We start from the raw sequence: 19,857 nt of genomic DNA, 5'->3' as shown, positions 1-19,857 counted from the left end.
TGATCTTCCATTTAACATCAGTCAGCTGCTGAATTATTTTACTTATCTTTTGAGTAACACCTCACAGCACATTCAATATTGTATAGTGTAACTGTAATATCAAAATTATTATTTTTTAATTTGTTTTAAATGTAGTGTTTCACTGTTAAAAGAAAGCTGCCAAGCTCAGCAGCCGGACTCATGTTAGAAGCATTGTTGGTGACGAGAACCAGGGCGTGTTTCTCTATTCCCCACTCGTCTGCCATTGCTTTGAGAAACTCACACATATTTGCGCTTGTGTGGGTTTCATCCATAGCTTTCGTCTGAAGTACGTAGGAAATTAGATTCCATTAACTGCTGACATAATGAGCTGTAACGGTCACATATGAGACTGTAGCTCTGGATGTCCAGGCAAAAAAATCTTTTTTTTTTTTTTTAAATCGATTTTTGGAAATTTAATAATCGAATCATAATCGCGATTAATCAATAATCGATTTTTTTCATTACCCCTATTTGACAGCCTCTAACAAAACACCAAATTAGCATTTGTTTGAAGTTTACCCCCGCCGAAAGACTGCCTGCACTGGCCAAGTAGTTCACAAGTAGTCAAACCATCTCTTCAAATGTGATAAGACTTATGTGGGTCAGAGCTTGCACACAGGCTAATGTAGCAACATTACAAGAGATAAGAGGAGAGATGCTGGGCTTTAGCAACGTTGAGTCATCTATGGATGAAAATGCTGAGTGCAATTCAAAGGCCCTTTATTCTGGCTGACTGTGTCCAGTTTGTTGTGACACAGGAGGTCGATGTTTGTGTGCGAGAGACATTAAGAAACCCAAGGGTGGAGATCTGCTGTTGTCTAATGCTGTCCTACACTAATTCATTAGCGAATCAGCAAATAGGGTTCAACTGATCATTACAGACAAAAGCCAATTCAGCACACACCCGTGCAAATAAGCAAAAGCTGGGCAGGACCTCATTGTCCTTTGTCCACTGTCCAGACAGTGAGCAAGCTGAGAGTGAACACACCTTAGCCACACTGGTTTGAATCAATGCAAGAGCTGTAAAACTCTCCCAAGTTTCAGTTGGATCAGGGTTGGCCACAGCCAAAGCCAACATTTCCTGGTTAATAATTGTGAGAGGTGTGATGAATAGATAACTAATTGGGGTAGCCTTGGTCCTGCCCTGAAAAGTCAATTGCGCAGGGTGGTAAATCTGTTAAATATGAGATGATTTATACACCATGTGCTTTACATTGCAGCCATCAGGAAGAACAAAATGTCCCCATGTTGACAGAGCCATGTTCTTTGTTCTCATCAGAGTCCTACATTGAACATATGGACTTTTCCATGTTAGGCACAGGCATAGACTACACTACACATCTTACAGTACGTGCACACTATGACAAAGAACACGCAAAGAAATGCGAACACACCCTGCAGTGTTCAAGTCAAGCTGTGTTCTCTGTAGAGCTCATTATGCTACATCAGCACGGCATGTCTTTCTATGCCCATCTGATCGCTGTTGGATCTCATTCTCCTGCATGCTCCATTCCTCCAGCTTGTAGAAACACGCCCGCCAGCTCAAAAGTAACATACCAGCAAGAGCTACAAAAATGAACACAGGGCAATGAGGCTGAAAGCATCCAGCAAGTTTGGTGGGTTTCTACTATATCTGTACTACTGTGGCTAAGGGAAAGCTGAGGTTAGGTGTGGGTGATATGGACTATCACAGACAGTATATGTCATTTTGTACAATTGAAATACCGATATCTATGGGGACGTCATACATTTTCTGGACCTGTTAATGCAAAAACTAACCACTGTCTGTTTTATGTTAATCCAACAATCTCAATGTATTTCACCACATTATTGGAAAAATAAAAATACAACTTTTCTGAAAATGTCCTGACACAAAAGAGATGTTAAAGTAATAGATACCATGGTATTAACAGTATGCAAAAACTGGTATATGTCATCATTCACTCACATAAAACTCCAACATCCGACAAGTACAAAAGCTTTCTGCCAAAATGTTACTGAATTAGCAGCAAGCATTACTGTAGAAGACTGTGGACTGATAAAGTATTTAAACACAACACTGTCCCCACTGGGCATCATAATAGACTTATCTTATCTTATGATTCCCTGCTGGAATTAGATATTCACCTACTCGACAACCAGTTTCTGGAGGGGTTATGTGATGCTTAAGTGAAACATTGACAATGATTCATCAGAATCACCTGTGTGACTATGTAAACTGGAAAGTTGAGCCCTTGGTTTAACAACAAACTACAGTGGACTTGGTGACTCATTGTCTCAGGAGTCCAGCTGGTTTATCAGAAAATTTGTGGTAGACTTAGAGGTGTGACCTTTTAGCAGATGCATAAAATGCATAAACATGATGCCATTACCTTAATTTCACAGCGTTGGCAAGTCATCACTCATGAACTGTGTTGTCACCTACTTATAAGTCTATAACAGTAGTAGCTATGAGCAGCAGTGGTGACAGGACTCATTAGTGGCGTGAGGTACAGCGTGCTGGTATAAACTGGAACCGTCGCTCTCGTTTTCTGTCTAGCTAGCAGAGTCAGTGTGGCAGGGCTGGGTGGAGGGGAATTTGTCTGTAGTCCACTGAGGCATGGCTTATAATCTCTTGCTTACACAACACAGAGGGCCCATCCACAGCCTGGCCCCTCCACAAAAACAGGACTCTATATCGTGGGGGGTCAACATCCACTGGCAAAGACACATCGCAGAGGATGAGGCTCTCCTCTCCCTGTGCGTAGACAGAATGACCCCGCTTTAGAGCTCATCCAAAAACCCAGCAGTACAGTCCTGATGTCGTGCTAAATGCTAAAAGCAGAAATGTCAGCTGACGTCTTTGCGAGTCCCTCTGGGACTGAGTGCTAGCAGTGGGCTACAGTGGTGATGGACAGCACAGAAAACAGGCTGGATCCTTGAGGGAGAGGTTGGGTCAGGGGCAACATTTTTCAGCTTTGATGTTGCTCAACATTGGGCCAAAGCTACACCCTAGGGAAATGCAAGATTGGTGATTTAAAGCGAATAGCAGGGACAGAGCTCATATGTTGGCCCCAGTTTCCAATATAGTAGTGTGCAAGCATGGTGAACATAAACTGTATGAACAATTTTTTGAGGCAGTTATTTGTCTATGTGCCCGATGAGGTTCAGCCTCGGAGCTGCTTCATCCTTTACATGTCTCTTTTTAGTTGCTCTCAGCTGGCTCTAATCTCACCTGGCTTTCGCTTTGTTGTGAGGCTAGCCCAGAGAGAGACTGCGTGCCGAGTGCAGACAGACGCGATGAATGATTTATTTTGTATGCTGTGCATCAGTTGACACCCTAGTGTAAGAGAGACATATGGCTGTCGGCCACACCTCGCATGAAGTACAAGACTAAACATGAGATGGGATCAGCATGATGGTTCTGAATCTACAGTCAAAAACCATATGGAGGGTCAAACTGGGAGCTCATTAGCCTAATGGCTGTCTCCTTAGCATCCCTGGAGTCATCACTGCTGACTAGGTCGTGCAGTAGAAGACTATGAGGAAAGTGCCTTTAAGCTTTTATAGATACATAATACATACTTTGTTAAGTATGATATTAGGTTAACCATTGATAAATGTGTGTGACTAAAGTGAATCAGCTGGCAGACATAAAAAAAAACAACCCCTTTTCAATAAGAAGGATAAAAGGCAGTGAAAAAACAACTAAATGCATCTTTGTTAAAGCTTAGTGCAGAGTCTTAATTTTCAGCTTCATTTCATCCAATTTCACTATATACCAATTGAAAAAAATGGCCAAATAACAATCAGCTTTCTTTTGATTGTCATCAGATGGCGGACCAGTGTATTACAATCTTTTTGTTTGTCATCTTCCACAAATTCAATATGTAGGTGAGACACAGTCGCATGCCGGAAATTAACTTTAAATTCTAAGCACTTACCATATAATAAAAACAGTAACTCAATAACTTTGCCTGGACAGCCCACTCAAACGATGGCCATTTGCTGTGATGGGTTCTCTCTCTGAGAGCGAATATTGGCTTCCTCAAGGCTGAGCCTGGTGAGTTAATCTCATCAACTCTGTGATACAGACAGGCTAATGTACAGAGCAAAGAGAGGATAGCTCTCATGAGCAAAGGGCTATCAGGTATTGATGAGCTGGTGCTAGATCACTTGGAGGTTTGAGAGGGAAGATGGGGGGGCGGCTGAGGTGAGTGTGATGATGTGTTGACTTAAAAAATTTAAAAAAACTGTAGTGGAAAGATGCTAGAGGCTAAACGAGCAAACAAAACGAACCGTATGTTCTTTTCCAGTTCTGTCAGTCCAGATGGGTATACATGTACATGATGGTTTTCCCACACTAGAAGTGGAAATATAAAATGAATTCCCAGGGGCTGCCTGATTTAGCAAAGATCTGTTCACACAGGGTGACATCATAACCACTGCTAACTCTCTGGAGGATCCAAGCTCATGTGGCAAATACCATAAATTGCTGGGTGGCAGTGTGAAATCTTGATGTCATTTAGACTAGTAAATAGTAAAGCTGCAACTGACAACTGTTTTCACTCTCAGTTCATTTGCTGATTGTTTTCTGAAATCAATTATCATCATTTGGTTTAAAAACGGCCAGAAAAAAGTGAAAAATTCCAGTTCAATATCCCCAAAAACTCAGAGACATTTTCAGACTGCTTTCACTAACAAACGAAAACCCACAGAAATTGAGCTTTGTATCAAATAAGAGAAAGGAAAGCATTTGAAAAGCTAAAAACAGGAAATGTTTTGCATTTTGATTACAGGCTTAATTGACAAACAAAAGAGCTGCTGATTAATTTTGTGGAGATGAACCAGTGTTTCAGCTCTAGTACACTGCTATTCTTCCAACAAATCTGTGGTTTCAACACAAAACAAAAAACTGAATTAGCTTGTAATCACGGTATAAACATCAGGAAGATTGGTTTATTTAGCAAGAGAAGGCCTAGGATTAATCTATCCTTGGATATCCAAGGTTCAGTTGTTATCCTGAGGATCAGCTAGTCTGTAAGACTAAAGAGACAAGGTTAGGTGATTAGATTGGCTGCAACAGATAAATCTGCAGCTACGTTCTACTTGACCCTTCTAGAGAAGGTTAAATGGACTTGATATCTACATAACAGCCACACTCCCACACAGCCTTAAAGCTTAAAAAACCCAAATGAATAAATCATAAACAACACTCAAGCTAAACACTTTAGAGAGTGTAGAGAAGTACCATTTTAATTTTGTGTTACCTGTGTAATGTACTACCACTTCCTTCACCCTTAACTACCCATCACTCTTGATTTCTCTGTCTTTAACAAAATATTACTAGTCTTTGTTCAGATTCAGTCAATAATTATTTCAATGTGGAAATTTGTCTGGGGCTTCAGTAAGATTGGCCTTAGAATAAGGTCCACTAATTACAAGACCTTAAGCATGAGGCATACAAGAGAAAATGTATAAAATAACAAGGCTTCAAATATATGATCTGGTATCAGAAACTGTATAACTGCCTGCAAAATAGCCAAGCTAAAGTCTAAGGGTTGCAGTGTTCAGAATCCACCAGTGCAATAGGAGAAGACAGCTTCTTACACAGACTTGTATAACAAGACCAGAGCATTACAATGGCTACCATTATCTTCACTTGTGATGCAACCATGACAGCACAGGCACTAGCTGGCATTGGTGCATCTCAGGCCGTCGAGTCACCGGTGTGAATTAAAAAAACAGAACCAAAAAAACCCCTCTGGGTGTCCAAGTAAACTCTTAATCAGTAGTGACGGAACAGCTAAAAATAAGAGTTTATGCTGATTTGTAGCATGAAAAAAAACTCAGTTGACAACAGGTAATTCTGGAAAAAGAAATGGGGGGGAAAATGGGGAAGGCCACAGGGACGTTCACGTCGCTGGGTACTCCAAGCTGAGGGTCTGTGAGGATCTGTGGTCTCCCAGGAGGGGCTGAATGCACAGTGGGAAATAAAGCCCCTGCTTACTTTGGGACTATTCCCAGGACAAGGCTCTTTCTGGGTGTTCTGATATCGTCAGCACATTGAGAGGAAAAAAATAGCCTCAAAGCAGAGGAAAAAAAAAGAGAACCCCCCAAGAAGACAAGAGACAGCATTAAGAAACAGGCAGAAAAGGCAGGATGATTTCCTCTTCAATCGCAGAAGCACTTTAACTGACAAGCACCTTTGAGCACAGAGCTCTGAGGACTTAGTGACAATTGTTACTGTGCTGCTGTACGTGCTGTGTTTACTTACACAAAGGTAGTGTGCTGTGCAATATCCATTAACGCCAGCAGCATTTACTTCCCTGGGGCTTTCATTTAACTGAACATACACTTACATTCTTTACTTGAGCTTAGTGATCACTCCAAAAAGACCATGATTTATTTTGTCACGTCCACCTTACATAGAATACTTTGAACTGACTGATATTATATATATATATATATATATATATATATATATATATATATATATATATATATATATATATATATATATATATATATATATATATATATATATATATATATATATATATATATATATATATATATATATATATATATATATATATATATATATATATATATATATATATATATATATATATATATATATATGATAGAGAGAAAACTAATACTGTTTTTGCTGTAGGTGACTGGTATCAAATACTGAGACCTTTACAACTACCAGGCTTTTGATTTTTTTTTTCTTCTTTTTTTTTTTTTAACCACTGCCCCAACTAAATTCCTCTGATGTACAACAGAGTTTACAGAGTTGAGGCCAGGTGTTGAAATGTCGTGCAGGAATGAGTTACATCACAGCCTGACAATGAACATGGCCTGGTCTGGTGGACTGCAACTCAAAATGCTAACAGAATGAAAATCGCAAGAATGTGAAGCAACTACATCAGGTATGTAGGAGGAACACACTCACAGTGGTTTACAGCTTGGTTTCAACTCTATCTAAAAGGCATAAATGTGTGACTTCTAGGTAAAACAATGAATTACAATGCTCAGTTTTAAAACTTTAAGAAAAATGTTGTCTGCTTACCTGAACAACTTCTATTCCTCTTTTCCTGAAAAAGAAGACAAAACCAAGAGTCATCAATTCTATCAAATACAAACTGAAACAGGTCAATTAAAAATAGGCTGCCATGTATCGAAAGTAACTCAAGGCTATAAGATTTAAGATGTCATGTAAATGTATGTCAGGTACCATAGATGAGGATGTCTGTGCTTTCCTAGTCTTCAAAAATGTCGTACTTAGGCTCGAGGACAAAGACTAATCTATATCATACAGGTGTGCCTTGGGCTGGTCACAATAAGGCCACTCTAAAAGTTTCATCTTGAGAAAATAAATTTATGAGGCACTGAAATACAGACTTTGCATGACTAGGTCTGACTAGTGTCTGTTATTACCATTTGCCTCATGCAGTTTGACACTTCTCCTTTGCACAGAGTAGATCAGGTTGTTGATTATGGTCATGTTTTATGTTTTATGTATTATGTATCAAACTGACTGGATGTTAGCAGGAATTGGAACTTGCAGTCATAAACGCCCATCCAGGGCATCGCAAACATGGTTCAACTTGGTGGTAAGACTTGGCTGGTGAATATGAAGGCCAGTATATGCAAGAACTGGAAGGTTTTTTTAAGCTTCCAGGAACTGTGTAAAGATTCTTGCAACATGTGCAACATCATGCTGCAACATGAAGTGATGGCTGTAGATGAATGCCATGACAATGGGCCAAAGGGTCTCTTGTATGGTATGTTTGTGAGGTATGTTTGTGCATTCAAAATGCAATCAATAAAGTGCATCTTAGCCCATTGTCCAGAGCTAATGCCTAACCATGCTATAACTGCTTGCCCACGCAACACAATGCACTACCTAGTACAGTGTAAATCCATATTAATCTCTGAAAAGAACGCGTTTCCAAAGTGCCAGACACCATCAAAGGTGAGCAATTGCCCACTCACGATGGCTACGCCAAAGAACTGCAGTTAGGTCAAGACCCTGGTGAGGATGACAAGTGTGTTGATGAGCTCCACTGAAACCCTTTGGGACAGTTTCTGTCAAAATGTTTTAGTTTTGCAAGCTGTTGCACGAGCTGTCTGGGTGGCCAGTCACAGATAATCTTGCTGGTGAAGAAGCCAGATGTGGAGGTCTTGGGCTGACGTCTTTACATGTTGTCTGGCCAGTTGCATGTACTGCCTAATTTTTGGAAACGACATTTGAGATGGCTGATGGTAGTAAAATAAACATTCAATTCACAGGGAACATTTGTGTTGTCAGCATACCAAATGCACACTCAGTGGCCTTTATCATCACCAATCCAAAGCACACCTGTGTAGCAAAAATTGCTGTTTAATCAGCATGTTGATATGTCACACCTGTCAGGTGGAGGGATTATCTTGGCAAAGAGAAGTACGCTCAAACATGGATTTAAATATGTGAAAAAAATCAGAGGGAAATAAGCCTTTTGTGTGCAAAGAAAACATCTTTTATTTCCACTCATGAAAATGTTGTTCAGTGCAGGCTATGTAAAACATGTTTTTGCATCAGTTGCCCTCACTGGAGTTCTTGCCTTTAAAATGTGTCGGCCCCCATTACTCTCAATGTATACGCACATGGAAATAGTTTTTTCTGTAAGAATTAAACAGAAACAGAAAGATGTCTTCAATTTTTTTTACTAAATGGAGAGTAACAGACACAAGCTGTTGATACATAAGCCTATTTGTGCCTTGATGTGAAACATAAATGAACAACGAACATGAATTATTCAGCAAATGTGTTGATCGGACAGCAAAGTGGGGCCATTGTGACCAAAAATACAAGAATCCCAGAGCTGGAGAATATTCTACTTTTCAGAAACAGCACAGAAATACTAGTCTTCAGATAAAAAAAAAAAAAAAGGTTGCTTAGCAACCAGCGGACCGCTACAGGAGTGGAGCTGTTGTTAGAGGTGACGATCATAACATAGCACATCACTAAATCATACACACGAGGAACCTCAACAGATCTCTTCTCCTTATCTGTGACAGTAGACACAGCGGTATTTCCGCAACATATCATGCATAAATTTGAATATGAGGAGACTGCTTCTCTTTTTAAACGAAAGTTTTCAGGAAATCTGTAAAAGGTGTAGAGGATTAGCCTCACATTTTTAAACCTGTTGGATTTATATAAGTCCAAACTCCAACAGTGGGAGAGAAACAGGAGCTCAAACAGGAGTTGCACATTTCTGGAAGATCCGGCTTGTCCAGGGTCCTGCCTCACTCAATGCCACAAATAAGCCAAAAAGATTCTGCAGAAAATTGAAAGCAAATCCTACTTGACCAAAACAACACATCTAGTCGTTTCTAGAGAATTTACAATGATGACAAAACCAGTTTAGCACTACTACCGACTTAGCCCATCCCACCCAGTTGTTTTTGAGGTTACAGCCCCATGGTAACAGCCGCCCAGCCATTCACTCCTTCACAACAATGTGGATATTTAATACTGCAGCTGGCGTGTTTCATGTGGTGTGAATGGAGCCTTTAGTTTCATCCCATCTCAGATATGGAGATTGTCTGTTGCTCTCCTATATTGTTACACAGCCAGCAGAATGAACGAGATGGAGAAACCCTGTCAGAGAAGCAGGCCAGGGTCAGAACTTTTTTAAAAGGCTTGACACACAAGAACATGGAGGTGTAATGGAAAACAAGACTTTTTAAGACGCACAGTATCTTATGTCCATAAACTCTAACCCTTAAGATTGGTATTTATGGGACACCATATGTGACTCCTACACTGCATGACAGTATGTGATTGTAAAGTTTACATGTGGGTGTATTTGAGAGTGTGTTAACTTGTAGGTTGCGCAAAATGAAAGCAGGAGGGTGTACATTTGTTTTAGCAGTGGCTGAAGATCAATACGAAAAACTATGATTCTTACCTTGAATCAAAACACATTCTTATGGATAACGCTGAGCAGAGACAGATGAAGTAGGCCAACAAGGGAAAAAGTTTTACTTGTTTGGCTTAAAATTAACAATACCTTCTTTACATGTTAATAAATTTGAAAGGTATACTCCCAATAAGTTACTCTTCAATAATCACTCTTCCCATCTCTGCAGTAAATTGTATCATTTGGGTGAAAGTCTACATGGAAGCACACAGTGGGTGCAGCTCAATGTAATCACATCAGCCGTGTTGTCCTAGAGTGTACAACCTTGCCTTGACAGGGTGAAGAGACAATATTCATATCAACCAGTGACGCTCAGGCTGGCTGTTTTCAAGGGCATCGCATTTTTCTTAATCAGGCATATGCGAGTCAGAAAATTGCTGTGCAAGCTTATGGGACGCCAACATAAACCTGAGTGACTCTGACCAGCAGGAAACCCAGCTGCACGAGACAGGGCTGACTCCACACTGAGGCACTCACAATGTCAGCTGCATGTCACATGATAAGTGGAGGCAAACCTGGTCAGTCACGATTAGAGTAGGATTCTTTTAAGGTTAATACTCAGTTTCTTTGATGATGCAGCCCGAAAGGTAGAAAAACAGCACACATCTATCTGTACAGGTGCATTCAATGAAATTCAGCAGTCATTTTGCAAACATTTCCTTAGTAATTCTAAGTGCTGTAAGTACAACTACACTTGTTACAGTATCTTCAAGACGTTTCACCTCTCTTCCAAGAGGCTTCTTCAGATCTAACAAACTGGAGGGCAGTTGCAGGCTTATAAACTCTGGGTGTGACCTTACAGTGTTGTTAACGACAGGTGTGAGCTCTGAGTTTCTGAGTCGTTAGGGCCACTTGTGGGTATTTGACTTAACCGGCCTTCATGTGGATTGTTAGGGCTAGGTGAGGCGTGCTAGGTGTGAATGGTTGTTAAGCTATCTGGGGGGAGGGAACTCATGTTGTAGGCACCTCCCCTCCAGTTAGTTGGAACATTTCCTTGCTAAATGAAATTGACTGCAGGTAAGGCAATTCTGGTGAAAGTGTACAAATACCTGACACACCCTTGGAAAGTTGTTCCTCCTAGAAAGCCAAAATGCCATTTTGTCACAGGTTACCTCGGTTCAATCTGTTCCTTCCTCTCTAAGATGACTCTTGCTTTATAACATGGTATATGATAAAGGGAAATATGTCAGGAAAAGGAGAACCAGAAAAAGTTTCAGTGACTTGACTGGTGAAATGCAAATGATTTACATAATACACCCACGTTCAACTTTGTTGCACTTTTTCATTTAAATGTGCTGTCTTTGTTGTTGTATAAAGGCCATCAATGTGATTTGATCTTCTTGATCTTCTATCAATAACACCACTTCTTAATACTTCATATTAAACAGCCCTTACTTCAGCTCTGAGGGGAGAAGTGGGTAGGCAGAATGCAGGGAGGGAGGGGTGGTTACCAGGAGGTTTATGAAGAGATTAAAAATGTTTTGTGGATTACAGTGGTAATCTGTGCTGGCTCAACCAGTTTGCTTTATGAGGTAACAACCCTCTTTAAAAAGGTGAAAATAGCTCCAAATCAAATGCCTGCACACTGACAACACATCTGCCCCTGTAGGTCAGGTATGTTGTCAGTGTGCATTCAAATATTTTCTCCATCCTCTCTTACTGTGTTTTAAGGATCACAACGGCCCTCATACAGCAGAGGCAGCTAAGCAATGTTGCAACGAGACTTGAGAAGGCCATAACTTGGAGTTCCCCAATCCTGTTTACTATATAGCAGCTATTGTAAATCAGTGGGAGAGAGTTCACATGTCTGCTTTGAAAAAATCCATGCCCTACTTTATAACACCTTATATAACATTTGACTTGGCTGAAGATAGATTAGCCACAACAAGATAACATACATGCACATAGCTGCCCCTCTCAAGGCTGGAGAATCAGAAACAACTCTTGCCACAGTAGGAATACACCCTTGAACAAATTCATGTTATGACTATGCATTTGAACAGACATATCAGAAATGCAACATCTCAAAACTAGAGTCAACAAGCCAAGACTGGTCTATGCTATATCACACTGTTTAAATTCAATCTGTGTGTCAACAACAAAGCAGAGATTAATCATTTTCAATCTAAACAAGCGTGCCTTCATTCTTTTGAATTAACATAATGACGGCGCCTCTATACCCAGCTGTTAAGCTGCTTTTCCTGTTATACATGCACCTAATTCAAACAGTCCCGCCTGCACACAGCACCTCCTCAAAACATGTCTCCACAAGCACAACTGATTCAAGACATGTCAAACAAAACAACGAAATCCCTAAACTGACTTTTGCTAGTTAAACCCTCCTTTGGGGCATGCATACATACCATTTAAAAAATAGTAGAGTGGCATTAATAGCAGTAGCAATAGCATATAGAGAAGCAGAGCAGCCACACGCCTTATCAACTGTGCTTATCGTAAAACCTCAACCCTTGACAGACACGAGCAGAGATCACTGATGCTGTGTCTGAGTGCGAAAGAGAAACTTCAAATCAAGTGTGCAATGGGGCTTTTCACTGGAAGAGGAGACGAGATGTTAATCAGTCCCTTTCGTCAGAGTCATTAAGAGGCGATGCAGTGTCGGCACACCTCCTAATTCACTGCGACATCAATGTTTAATTATGTGAATGTACTGCTTGCCAAACTGTTTTCTGTTAGTTGCTCTGAAACAACCTGACACATACCTGCACAAATCAGCAAAGGCCTGAAAATTCAGCTTCTTCATCTTCTTCTCGCTGAGCCAGTAGCCGACTCTCCGGCCTTTCAGGAAGGTCTGCATTTTTTTTTTTTTTTTTACTGTGTTCCTGGTCCTTCTCCGGAGGCAAACGCTGTGACTGGAAGGCTCAACCTGGACCGGAGAAAACAGGAAACCACCGTATAGCATAAGTCACAAACACAACAGCCCACAATGGAGGGGAATACTCAAGTTCACGACTCAGTTTGTGATCACACAGCCAGGAGTCGCGCTTTCAACTAGTCTTCCTCGCTGAGCTGAACGTCCTCATGGTTCAAATGAAACAGTTTCCAAACGTAATATCACAGCGAAACTCACGCACTGACCCCCTCTAGCTAACCTCTATTGCTAACATTAGCTGGCTAGCTGTGTAGTGACAACCTGCACAGCTAACCGATGGCATGCAATTAGGAAGCGTTAGCTAGCATGCTATCAGGGCTGACCTACGATGAATGACTGAACAGATTCACAGGACTTACAAATATCAAATGGTTGAACTCAGGACAACTGGGTAGTTAGCTTAAAGATGAAGCAACTGACTTAAGTGCGCCAACGAGGGGAGGCTGTGGTGAGCTAGCATTTACTAACCTGGCAATTTTAGCACTGAATGTGTGTCCTCTTCAGAAACTAGCTCGGGTAGTTTCCCATTCTCGGTCCGTCCAGTGGAGATGGAGAACAAGTTTTCGGACAAGGTGACAGGTGACAGGCACAGCTGGAGTCACGTTGAGATGTTCCTGGTGTTTTCTCCCTCAGTCTCTGGGCTGAACTGACTGCACACACCCAGGATCCAGGAGACTGATGCTGCCTTCACGAGCCCCTCGGAAAGTAGCACTCCCATCCCCCTTCGACTGTCGAATCACCGTCTTTCCTGATTTCACGTGCTGTTCGTGCTTTCATTATCGATTAACTTGCAGATTGTTTTGTCGAGGGGCTTGATTAATGAGGTTGTCTAGTGACTGTCACCGATGACCATTGCAGCTTCCCAGGTATGTCTTGGTGTTTGGTCAATGGTCCCTAACCCAAGTTTATAACAATGATATACAGCAATGATATTAATGATACAAACAGACATGCAAAAATACTTACATCGGTGAGACTGGAGTGATCAAACATTAGCAATATTTGCTAAACAATTAATCGTTTATCAAAATGTTCAGCAATTTATATTTATTTTTTATATAGTTTGTTGGCTTATCAATTAATTGACTAGTAGTTTCAAAATGTATATAGTAAATAAAAACTAAACATTTACATGTATATATTTCACTATATGGGCGAATGATAGTGCTTTTAAACAGCATAAAAACAAAATAGGCTCAAATGTAGGATTACTCTGACCCTTTTATGACCTAGAATATTTAGCTTTGGGCTGGTCATGACAACTCGACAATATTTCCGACAGCCTGTAAAGGCAGCCGGGATGCGGTCAGGGAAGTTCAGCCTGTTCTCTCTTGCACCGCCTCGCTTGTCTGTCAGTTCACACCTCATTCGAAAAGATTCAGGAAAGTTAGAGACAATACGTGTATCGGCGAACTGGTTTGTATACAAACCAACAGCAGTTTGCATCATGAACTGATCATCTATTTATAGGCTCGTTGCAGCTTGCATAATGAGAGCACCCTCGTGCCGTCGTCTACTGTCTTCAGGGCAGCAACGAGCGCATATTTTCGGCGGGCGACCCCGACAGAGACACACGTCACAGTGGCGCCATCCATTGGAGAACCATCGCAACATACAGCCAAAACATTAGGTTATCCAAGTAACCACATTATAATACATACGTAATTATAATTTAATAATATAGTATTCGATTGGTCCTGGTTTCATGACTGAGGGAAGTCATCATGCCCCTTTCGGAGCTGTAGGCTCAAATAGATAGATCAATGAATAAATATATATATAGCACACACACACAGAGCCTTCTCGAACAACTTTAATCGAGTCTGTCTTATTGTTAATATTCCCTGTAATTCACCCACAAAAACAAATGCATGTGAGAATATGTCACCTGTACACTGCAAACCACTATTAATAAAACTGGCCACCATAGCCTGAATCTGTTGACATGATTAACACACACACACACACACACACACCAAATCCAGTTCGTTATTTCACATTCAGTCCATGTGGGTTGAGAGAAACAGCTTTAAATGACATGCTTCCTGCTTGAACTAAAATTATAAAAAAAAAAATTCGGTTGTTGTCAAAGATCTGTGATCCTGCACAGGTCTTGTGCAGAAGGAGCGTTATCGCCTTTGGTTCCTTAGATACCACTTCACTTCATAAAGTGTTTATAAACTGTGATAAATAGCTTTGTTAATTGTTCATAAATTATCCACTCTAAATCAGTTAAACGCCTTTATAATAACTCATCTCGGATGTTTAGGTTTAAAAAAATCCCTTTGACTGGTGTTCATCCTTTTCTGTTTTGTGCTAAAGATTTAATAAATGTTGTGAATTCCTTAACAAGTGCTTGATAAATCTTTAATTAATGGGTTTTTGCGCAGCTCTTTTCTTGAAGTGGTCACGTGATCACGTCAGGGTCTACCAATCAATGATTAACTGATTGATCAGCCATTAGTAACAACCTGTAAACGTTTGAACAAAGGGACGTTATTTAATGTTGATACCCAAAATAATTAACAAGTCACCCACACTACTACGATAAACAAAAAATAAATAAATAAAACAATTGACCGTTATAATATTGTTAAATTGGAGAGACGGTGTCTTGCGTCACTTCCTCCACGTGGTCTGGGCCCAAACTCCCGCCCGGAACAATCATTTGTCAACACTGTTGTCCTGCCGCTGCCCTCACCGGTGTGTGTGTGTGTGTCTGTGTCTTTGTGTCCTCCTTCACTCTCTGTTATCGCCGCAAATGGCAGCAAATAGAGACACGGACGCAGACGTTGACGATATCAACGACGAGGAGCTCGAGAAGGCTCTGTGCGTGCTGGCTGGAAGCGACCCAGAAAACTGCTCTTATTCCCGGGTAAGAGAAAGAGCTTCCTGCACCGCAGCCCTGACTGCACCCATCGCCTTATATCCTTCTGTTCAGTTCCTGCTGTCGCCTCATGTGAAAACCAGTTGTGCAGTTTTTTTTTTTTTTGTTTAGATGTGTGTGTGCATTGCGACTGTTTGTGTTCTGATTTTTTTTCCTAAGGGCTTGTAATTCCTTTGGGCCATTCAAGACTGATCAAATTCAAATCCTTTTGTTTGCAGGTCCCTTTGTTGATCAGACAAAAATAACTTCTGTGGGTTTTTATTACATCAAAGGATATTTCATTAATAATCTATTTTCTGCAGTGTATTTATACTTCCTGTGTTTTATGGTCACAGGGTTATGTGAAGAGACAGGCTGTGTTTGCTTGCAACACCTGCACTCCCAGTGCTGCAGAGCCTGCAGGGGTTTGTCTGGCCTGTGCCAATAAGTGCCATGATGGACACGACATCTTTGAGCTGTACACCAAAAGGTAACCTGTGTTTTACCTTAATTTGTGTTTTTTTTGTGTGTGTTGACAGTAAAGACAGTTTTTTCTTTGTCATCTTCTCTTTACTCGTCCCTCATCCCGTTTTTTAATGCTGCAGGAATTTTCGCTGCGATTGTGGAAATGGCAAGTTTGGGGAATTCACTTGCCAACTAGCTCCTGTGAGTCCTCCGGTATTAATACCATTTCTATCCATAGCTGTGTTTCTGCTATTTATGTTCTGACCTGTATCTCTTGTGCCCGCAGGCCAAAGATGAGCAAAATGCCAGAAATCACTACGACCACAACTTCAACGGCTGCTACTGCACGTGTGACCGGCCATATCCAGACACAGACGACCAGGTAGACCTTTTACCTCATCTCACGTTATTTGAATGAAATCTCCTGTTCATGTTACACAAAACGCCCATTTTATCACCTGATAGACCAATGATGAGATGATCCAGTGTGTCGTCTGTGAGGACTGGTTCCACAACAGGGTAAGTTAAGTCATGTTATTGAAATGAAAGGATGTCTGAGCGCTTGTTTCTATTCTAGTTTACATTTGATCTCATTGTGTATTCCTTTTTGTTTGCCTTTGACAGCACCTGGGCTGCACTGTAGTGGATCCCGAGGAGCTGCAGGAGATGGTCTGTGAGGGCTGCATGAACAAGGCTCCTTTCTTGTGGACGTACGCTGCGCACTTCGCAGGTAGCTCATTTTACAAAACAAAAATGTCTTAAGTTTGCCTACATTTAACAGTCAAATCCAGAGAATCGCTTTCTTTTTAATTTGACTTTGCCCTTTAGCACCACCTGTGATCAGCGTCAGTCATCCTGAGGACGAAGATGTAGAAGTCGATGTGGAGGAAGGAGCAGAAAAGGAAGGAGACTCTGATCCCAGTCAGAGCAGGGAGGAGGAACCGACCACCAGCACCGAGCACACAAAGCAGGAGGTAGGAAAGGATTTTATGAGACTTTGTTTGCTGTATCTAGAGTGAAAACCGATAGCAGGGTTGTAAAGTCAACACGAAAACCTACTGAATCCAAATCTGAAATGGAAATGATTACTGCCCATTGAGAATGTAATACAATATTCATAAAAATGGGCTCAGTTGCACTTGGCGATTGTCATTTGCTGTCATGAGGCGTCCATGTTTGTTTTCCTTTCTGGAAATTGCACATTGCGAAGCCGAATACATCAGAGCTTTCAGAAAAATCCAAGTTTCCCAGTTGCGGTTGCAACTTGAATGCGGACATGATGGTAAATTAGAAGTTGAAAGCCTGTAATTACAATAACCCCTCTATGATATGAAGCAGCAGCAGCAGCATCATACTCTGCTAGCTCTGCACTAAAACATATGTGTCAGAAATTGGAGGAAGCAGAGGACCGTCACTGTTTTCCTGTACATATTGTAGCCTGTTTCATAGCCTTAGAATAGCGTACTGTGCACATTGGGTGCTGGTTCAAATGTATTCATACTTGACACCAGCACCAACAGCAGGTACTGATGAAGAGCAAAGCATTAGTTCTCATTTGTAAGTAAATATTTCTGCACAATACAATTTTAAAAAACAAAACAAAAACATATTGCTATTATTTTAACAGATATATAATTGCGATATGATTTACTATAGTGGGAATGATCATTTTTCCATTACAGTTTTTATTTTCACTGAAAAACTGTTAAAATCATGACAATATAAGTATTGATTGAGAATTTCTTCTGTATCCATGTTGACAGATATCAACCCTAACCCTTCTGACAAACCCTCCACCCTCTGTAATAGAGGGATTTGAGAGGAAAAGGCCCCTCATAGTCCGTGTTTGTCTTTACTGGGCAGGGTGCACATTTCCTTCATGGCAACTGGTGTTACTTGTTGCCACAAGATGGGGCTGGAGGGTAAAGAGCAGATTATAGAGCAGGCTCCAGCTCCTGTTAACATGCTTTCCCCTCCTCGGGGTAATTAGGGGAGAAATGACCCATGAGGCTCTGCTTCCCCTGCTCTGTAGACGGCTTTGGCCAGGCTTCACAGGACAGCTTACTGTAAACTGGTGATTTTCATCGCCCAATCATCTCGTCGTGTCAGTCGCCCTGAGACTTCCCCGGATGAGTCTGCGGTGCTGAGATGTTTTACAGAAGCCCATTTGTTATCACCTACTCTTCTTGCCAGTTGGACAGCATAACTCACGCCATCATGTTTGGTTATTTGTGTCTTAGGAAGCGGAAAACAGGAGTCCCCCTTGCAAACGGACGTATGATGAGATGACAGGCAGCCCCGCGAAGGCCACGACCAAAACAGTGACGTGCAGGCTGAAGGAGCTGCAGGTCCAGGGGCCGGAGAGGCTGAGACAGGGAGCTGTGTTCTGGCCTTACACCTGGCGCTCCGAGCTCTGCACCTGCACAAGCTGCAAGGTAGTCCACTAACACTGGGAAGCTTCTTTGCAGGTGTTGGCTTAACATGTGATCCTGGTGCATATAACCGTGTAATGAGGGCTTCCTTTTCGAATGAACGTGTGTCACAGAAAGCCTATGTGGCTGCAGAGGTGCAGTTCCTCATGGATCAGTCTGACACCGTCCTGGCCTACGAGAACAAAGGCATGGAGGAGCCGTTTGGGCAGCACCCGCTGATGGCGCTGACGAACTCGATGGACCGCGTACGGCAGCTGGAGGTCATTTACGGTGAGCACAGGGGAGGGCGGAAGAAGAAGATGTGGGGTCAATTTTCCTCCAAGCATGTAATCACGTAGAGTGAGATTTATGGGAGAGGCGATTGATTGAGACTAATTAATCATGTCTTCTTCCCTCAGGTTTCAACGAGCTGACAACTTCGATCAGTGCATTTCTAGAGCAGTGTGCTGCTGAAGGAAAGGTGAGAAATGGAGCGAAAATAAAGTCTTGATGTGTCGAACTAAACATTACAAGACATGAGGGAAAATACTAATTAATCAGTCACCATTAGTGTTTACTCATCTACCCAAGGGCAGTGTTGGTTTGATTTTACCTGACTAAAGTGTGGAATTTTGCAGTCAAGATCTCAAACCTAAACCATTTTTTCTCTGTCTCTACCAGACAGTCACAGTCGAAGCCGTACACAAGTTCTTCGAGGAGCTGCGGGCCAAGAAAAGACGCCGAACCAGTGCAGGATACCAGTAATGAGGAGGCCAAGCTGCTATCGTATGGTGCTTTGAATGTATGCGAAACTTAGGGAAGACCCCTTTTTTCTTTGCTGAATAAAAGGGCTTCTCGCTGCAACCAATGTGATCCTAAAGCTTGAATAATTAGTGCAAATAGTACTGACTTGGGGTTATTGTTGTAAAGGGTTACTGCCGTGGGTTTCGGGTTTACCGTTTCATTCATATTGAATTATAATGATGCCTTAACTTTGAAGCTCCTAATTAAAGTTTACTTGTGACATTAATGAACAAAATACATTTTGTTTCAGCACTGTATTGCTTTAAAAAGATTAAACCGTCTTGATATGTCGTAACAGTACTTCACATGACCATGATGCTGCCATGTGTGCAAGTTTAGTACGCCACGGTGTGTTTAAATTCTGTTTGTAAACGTGATGTGAGGAAATATTACTGATTATGTGAATTCATGTTCCAAATAAAGTTCTCACATGTTCCACGTGCA

At 41.4% G+C, this 19,857-nt stretch overlaps 2 protein-coding genes across 4 annotated transcripts in view; one reads left to right on the top strand and one right to left on the bottom strand.

Annotated features, from left to right (window-relative positions):
• Positions 1 to 13,574, bottom strand: part of itpk1b (inositol-tetrakisphosphate 1-kinase b) — a 33,413-nt gene extending 19,839 nt beyond the window's left edge. Inside the window, exons 1-3 of one of the 2 annotated variants that reach the window (XM_030443881.1) lie at positions 13,336 to 13,574; positions 12,698 to 12,861; positions 7,079 to 7,103 (exon numbers count right to left, since the gene is read on the bottom strand). In XM_030443881.1, coding sequence (XP_030299741.1) covers positions 7,079 to 7,103; positions 12,698 to 12,792 — 120 coding nt within the window. In that variant the 5' untranslated portion in view covers positions 12,793 to 12,861; positions 13,336 to 13,574. The remainder of the gene's footprint in view (positions 1 to 7,078; positions 7,104 to 12,697; positions 12,862 to 13,335) is intronic. The other variant, XM_030443883.1, reaches the window with a different exon arrangement.
• A 1,928-nt stretch (positions 13,575 to 15,502) lies between these two features.
• LOC115597724 (ubiquitin protein ligase E3 component n-recognin 7) lies at positions 15,503 to 19,851 on the top strand. Of its 2 annotated transcripts, XM_030443943.1 has the most exons (11): positions 15,503 to 15,742; positions 16,090 to 16,223; positions 16,339 to 16,399; positions 16,485 to 16,580; positions 16,664 to 16,717; positions 16,823 to 16,928; positions 17,027 to 17,172; positions 18,439 to 18,633; positions 18,744 to 18,900; positions 19,029 to 19,090; positions 19,291 to 19,851. In XM_030443943.1, exons 1-11 carry the CDS (start codon positions 15,629 to 15,631, stop codon positions 19,372 to 19,374), a joined length of 1,209 nt encoding a protein of 402 aa, XP_030299803.1. In that variant the 5' UTR covers positions 15,503 to 15,628; the 3' UTR covers positions 19,375 to 19,851. The 2 variants fall into 2 exon arrangements, with proteins under 2 accessions (XP_030299803.1, XP_030299804.1); XM_030443944.1 differs by lacking the exon at positions 16,664 to 16,717.
• The last annotated feature ends 6 nt before the right edge of the window (positions 19,852 to 19,857 follow it).

The sequence above is a fragment of the Sparus aurata genome, chromosome 16 (assembly GCF_900880675.1).
Source record: "Sparus aurata chromosome 16, fSpaAur1.1, whole genome shotgun sequence".
Taxonomy (NCBI): Eukaryota; Metazoa; Chordata; class Actinopteri; order Spariformes; family Sparidae; genus Sparus; species Sparus aurata.
This window is presented reverse-complemented; position numbering and strand designations above follow the sequence as displayed.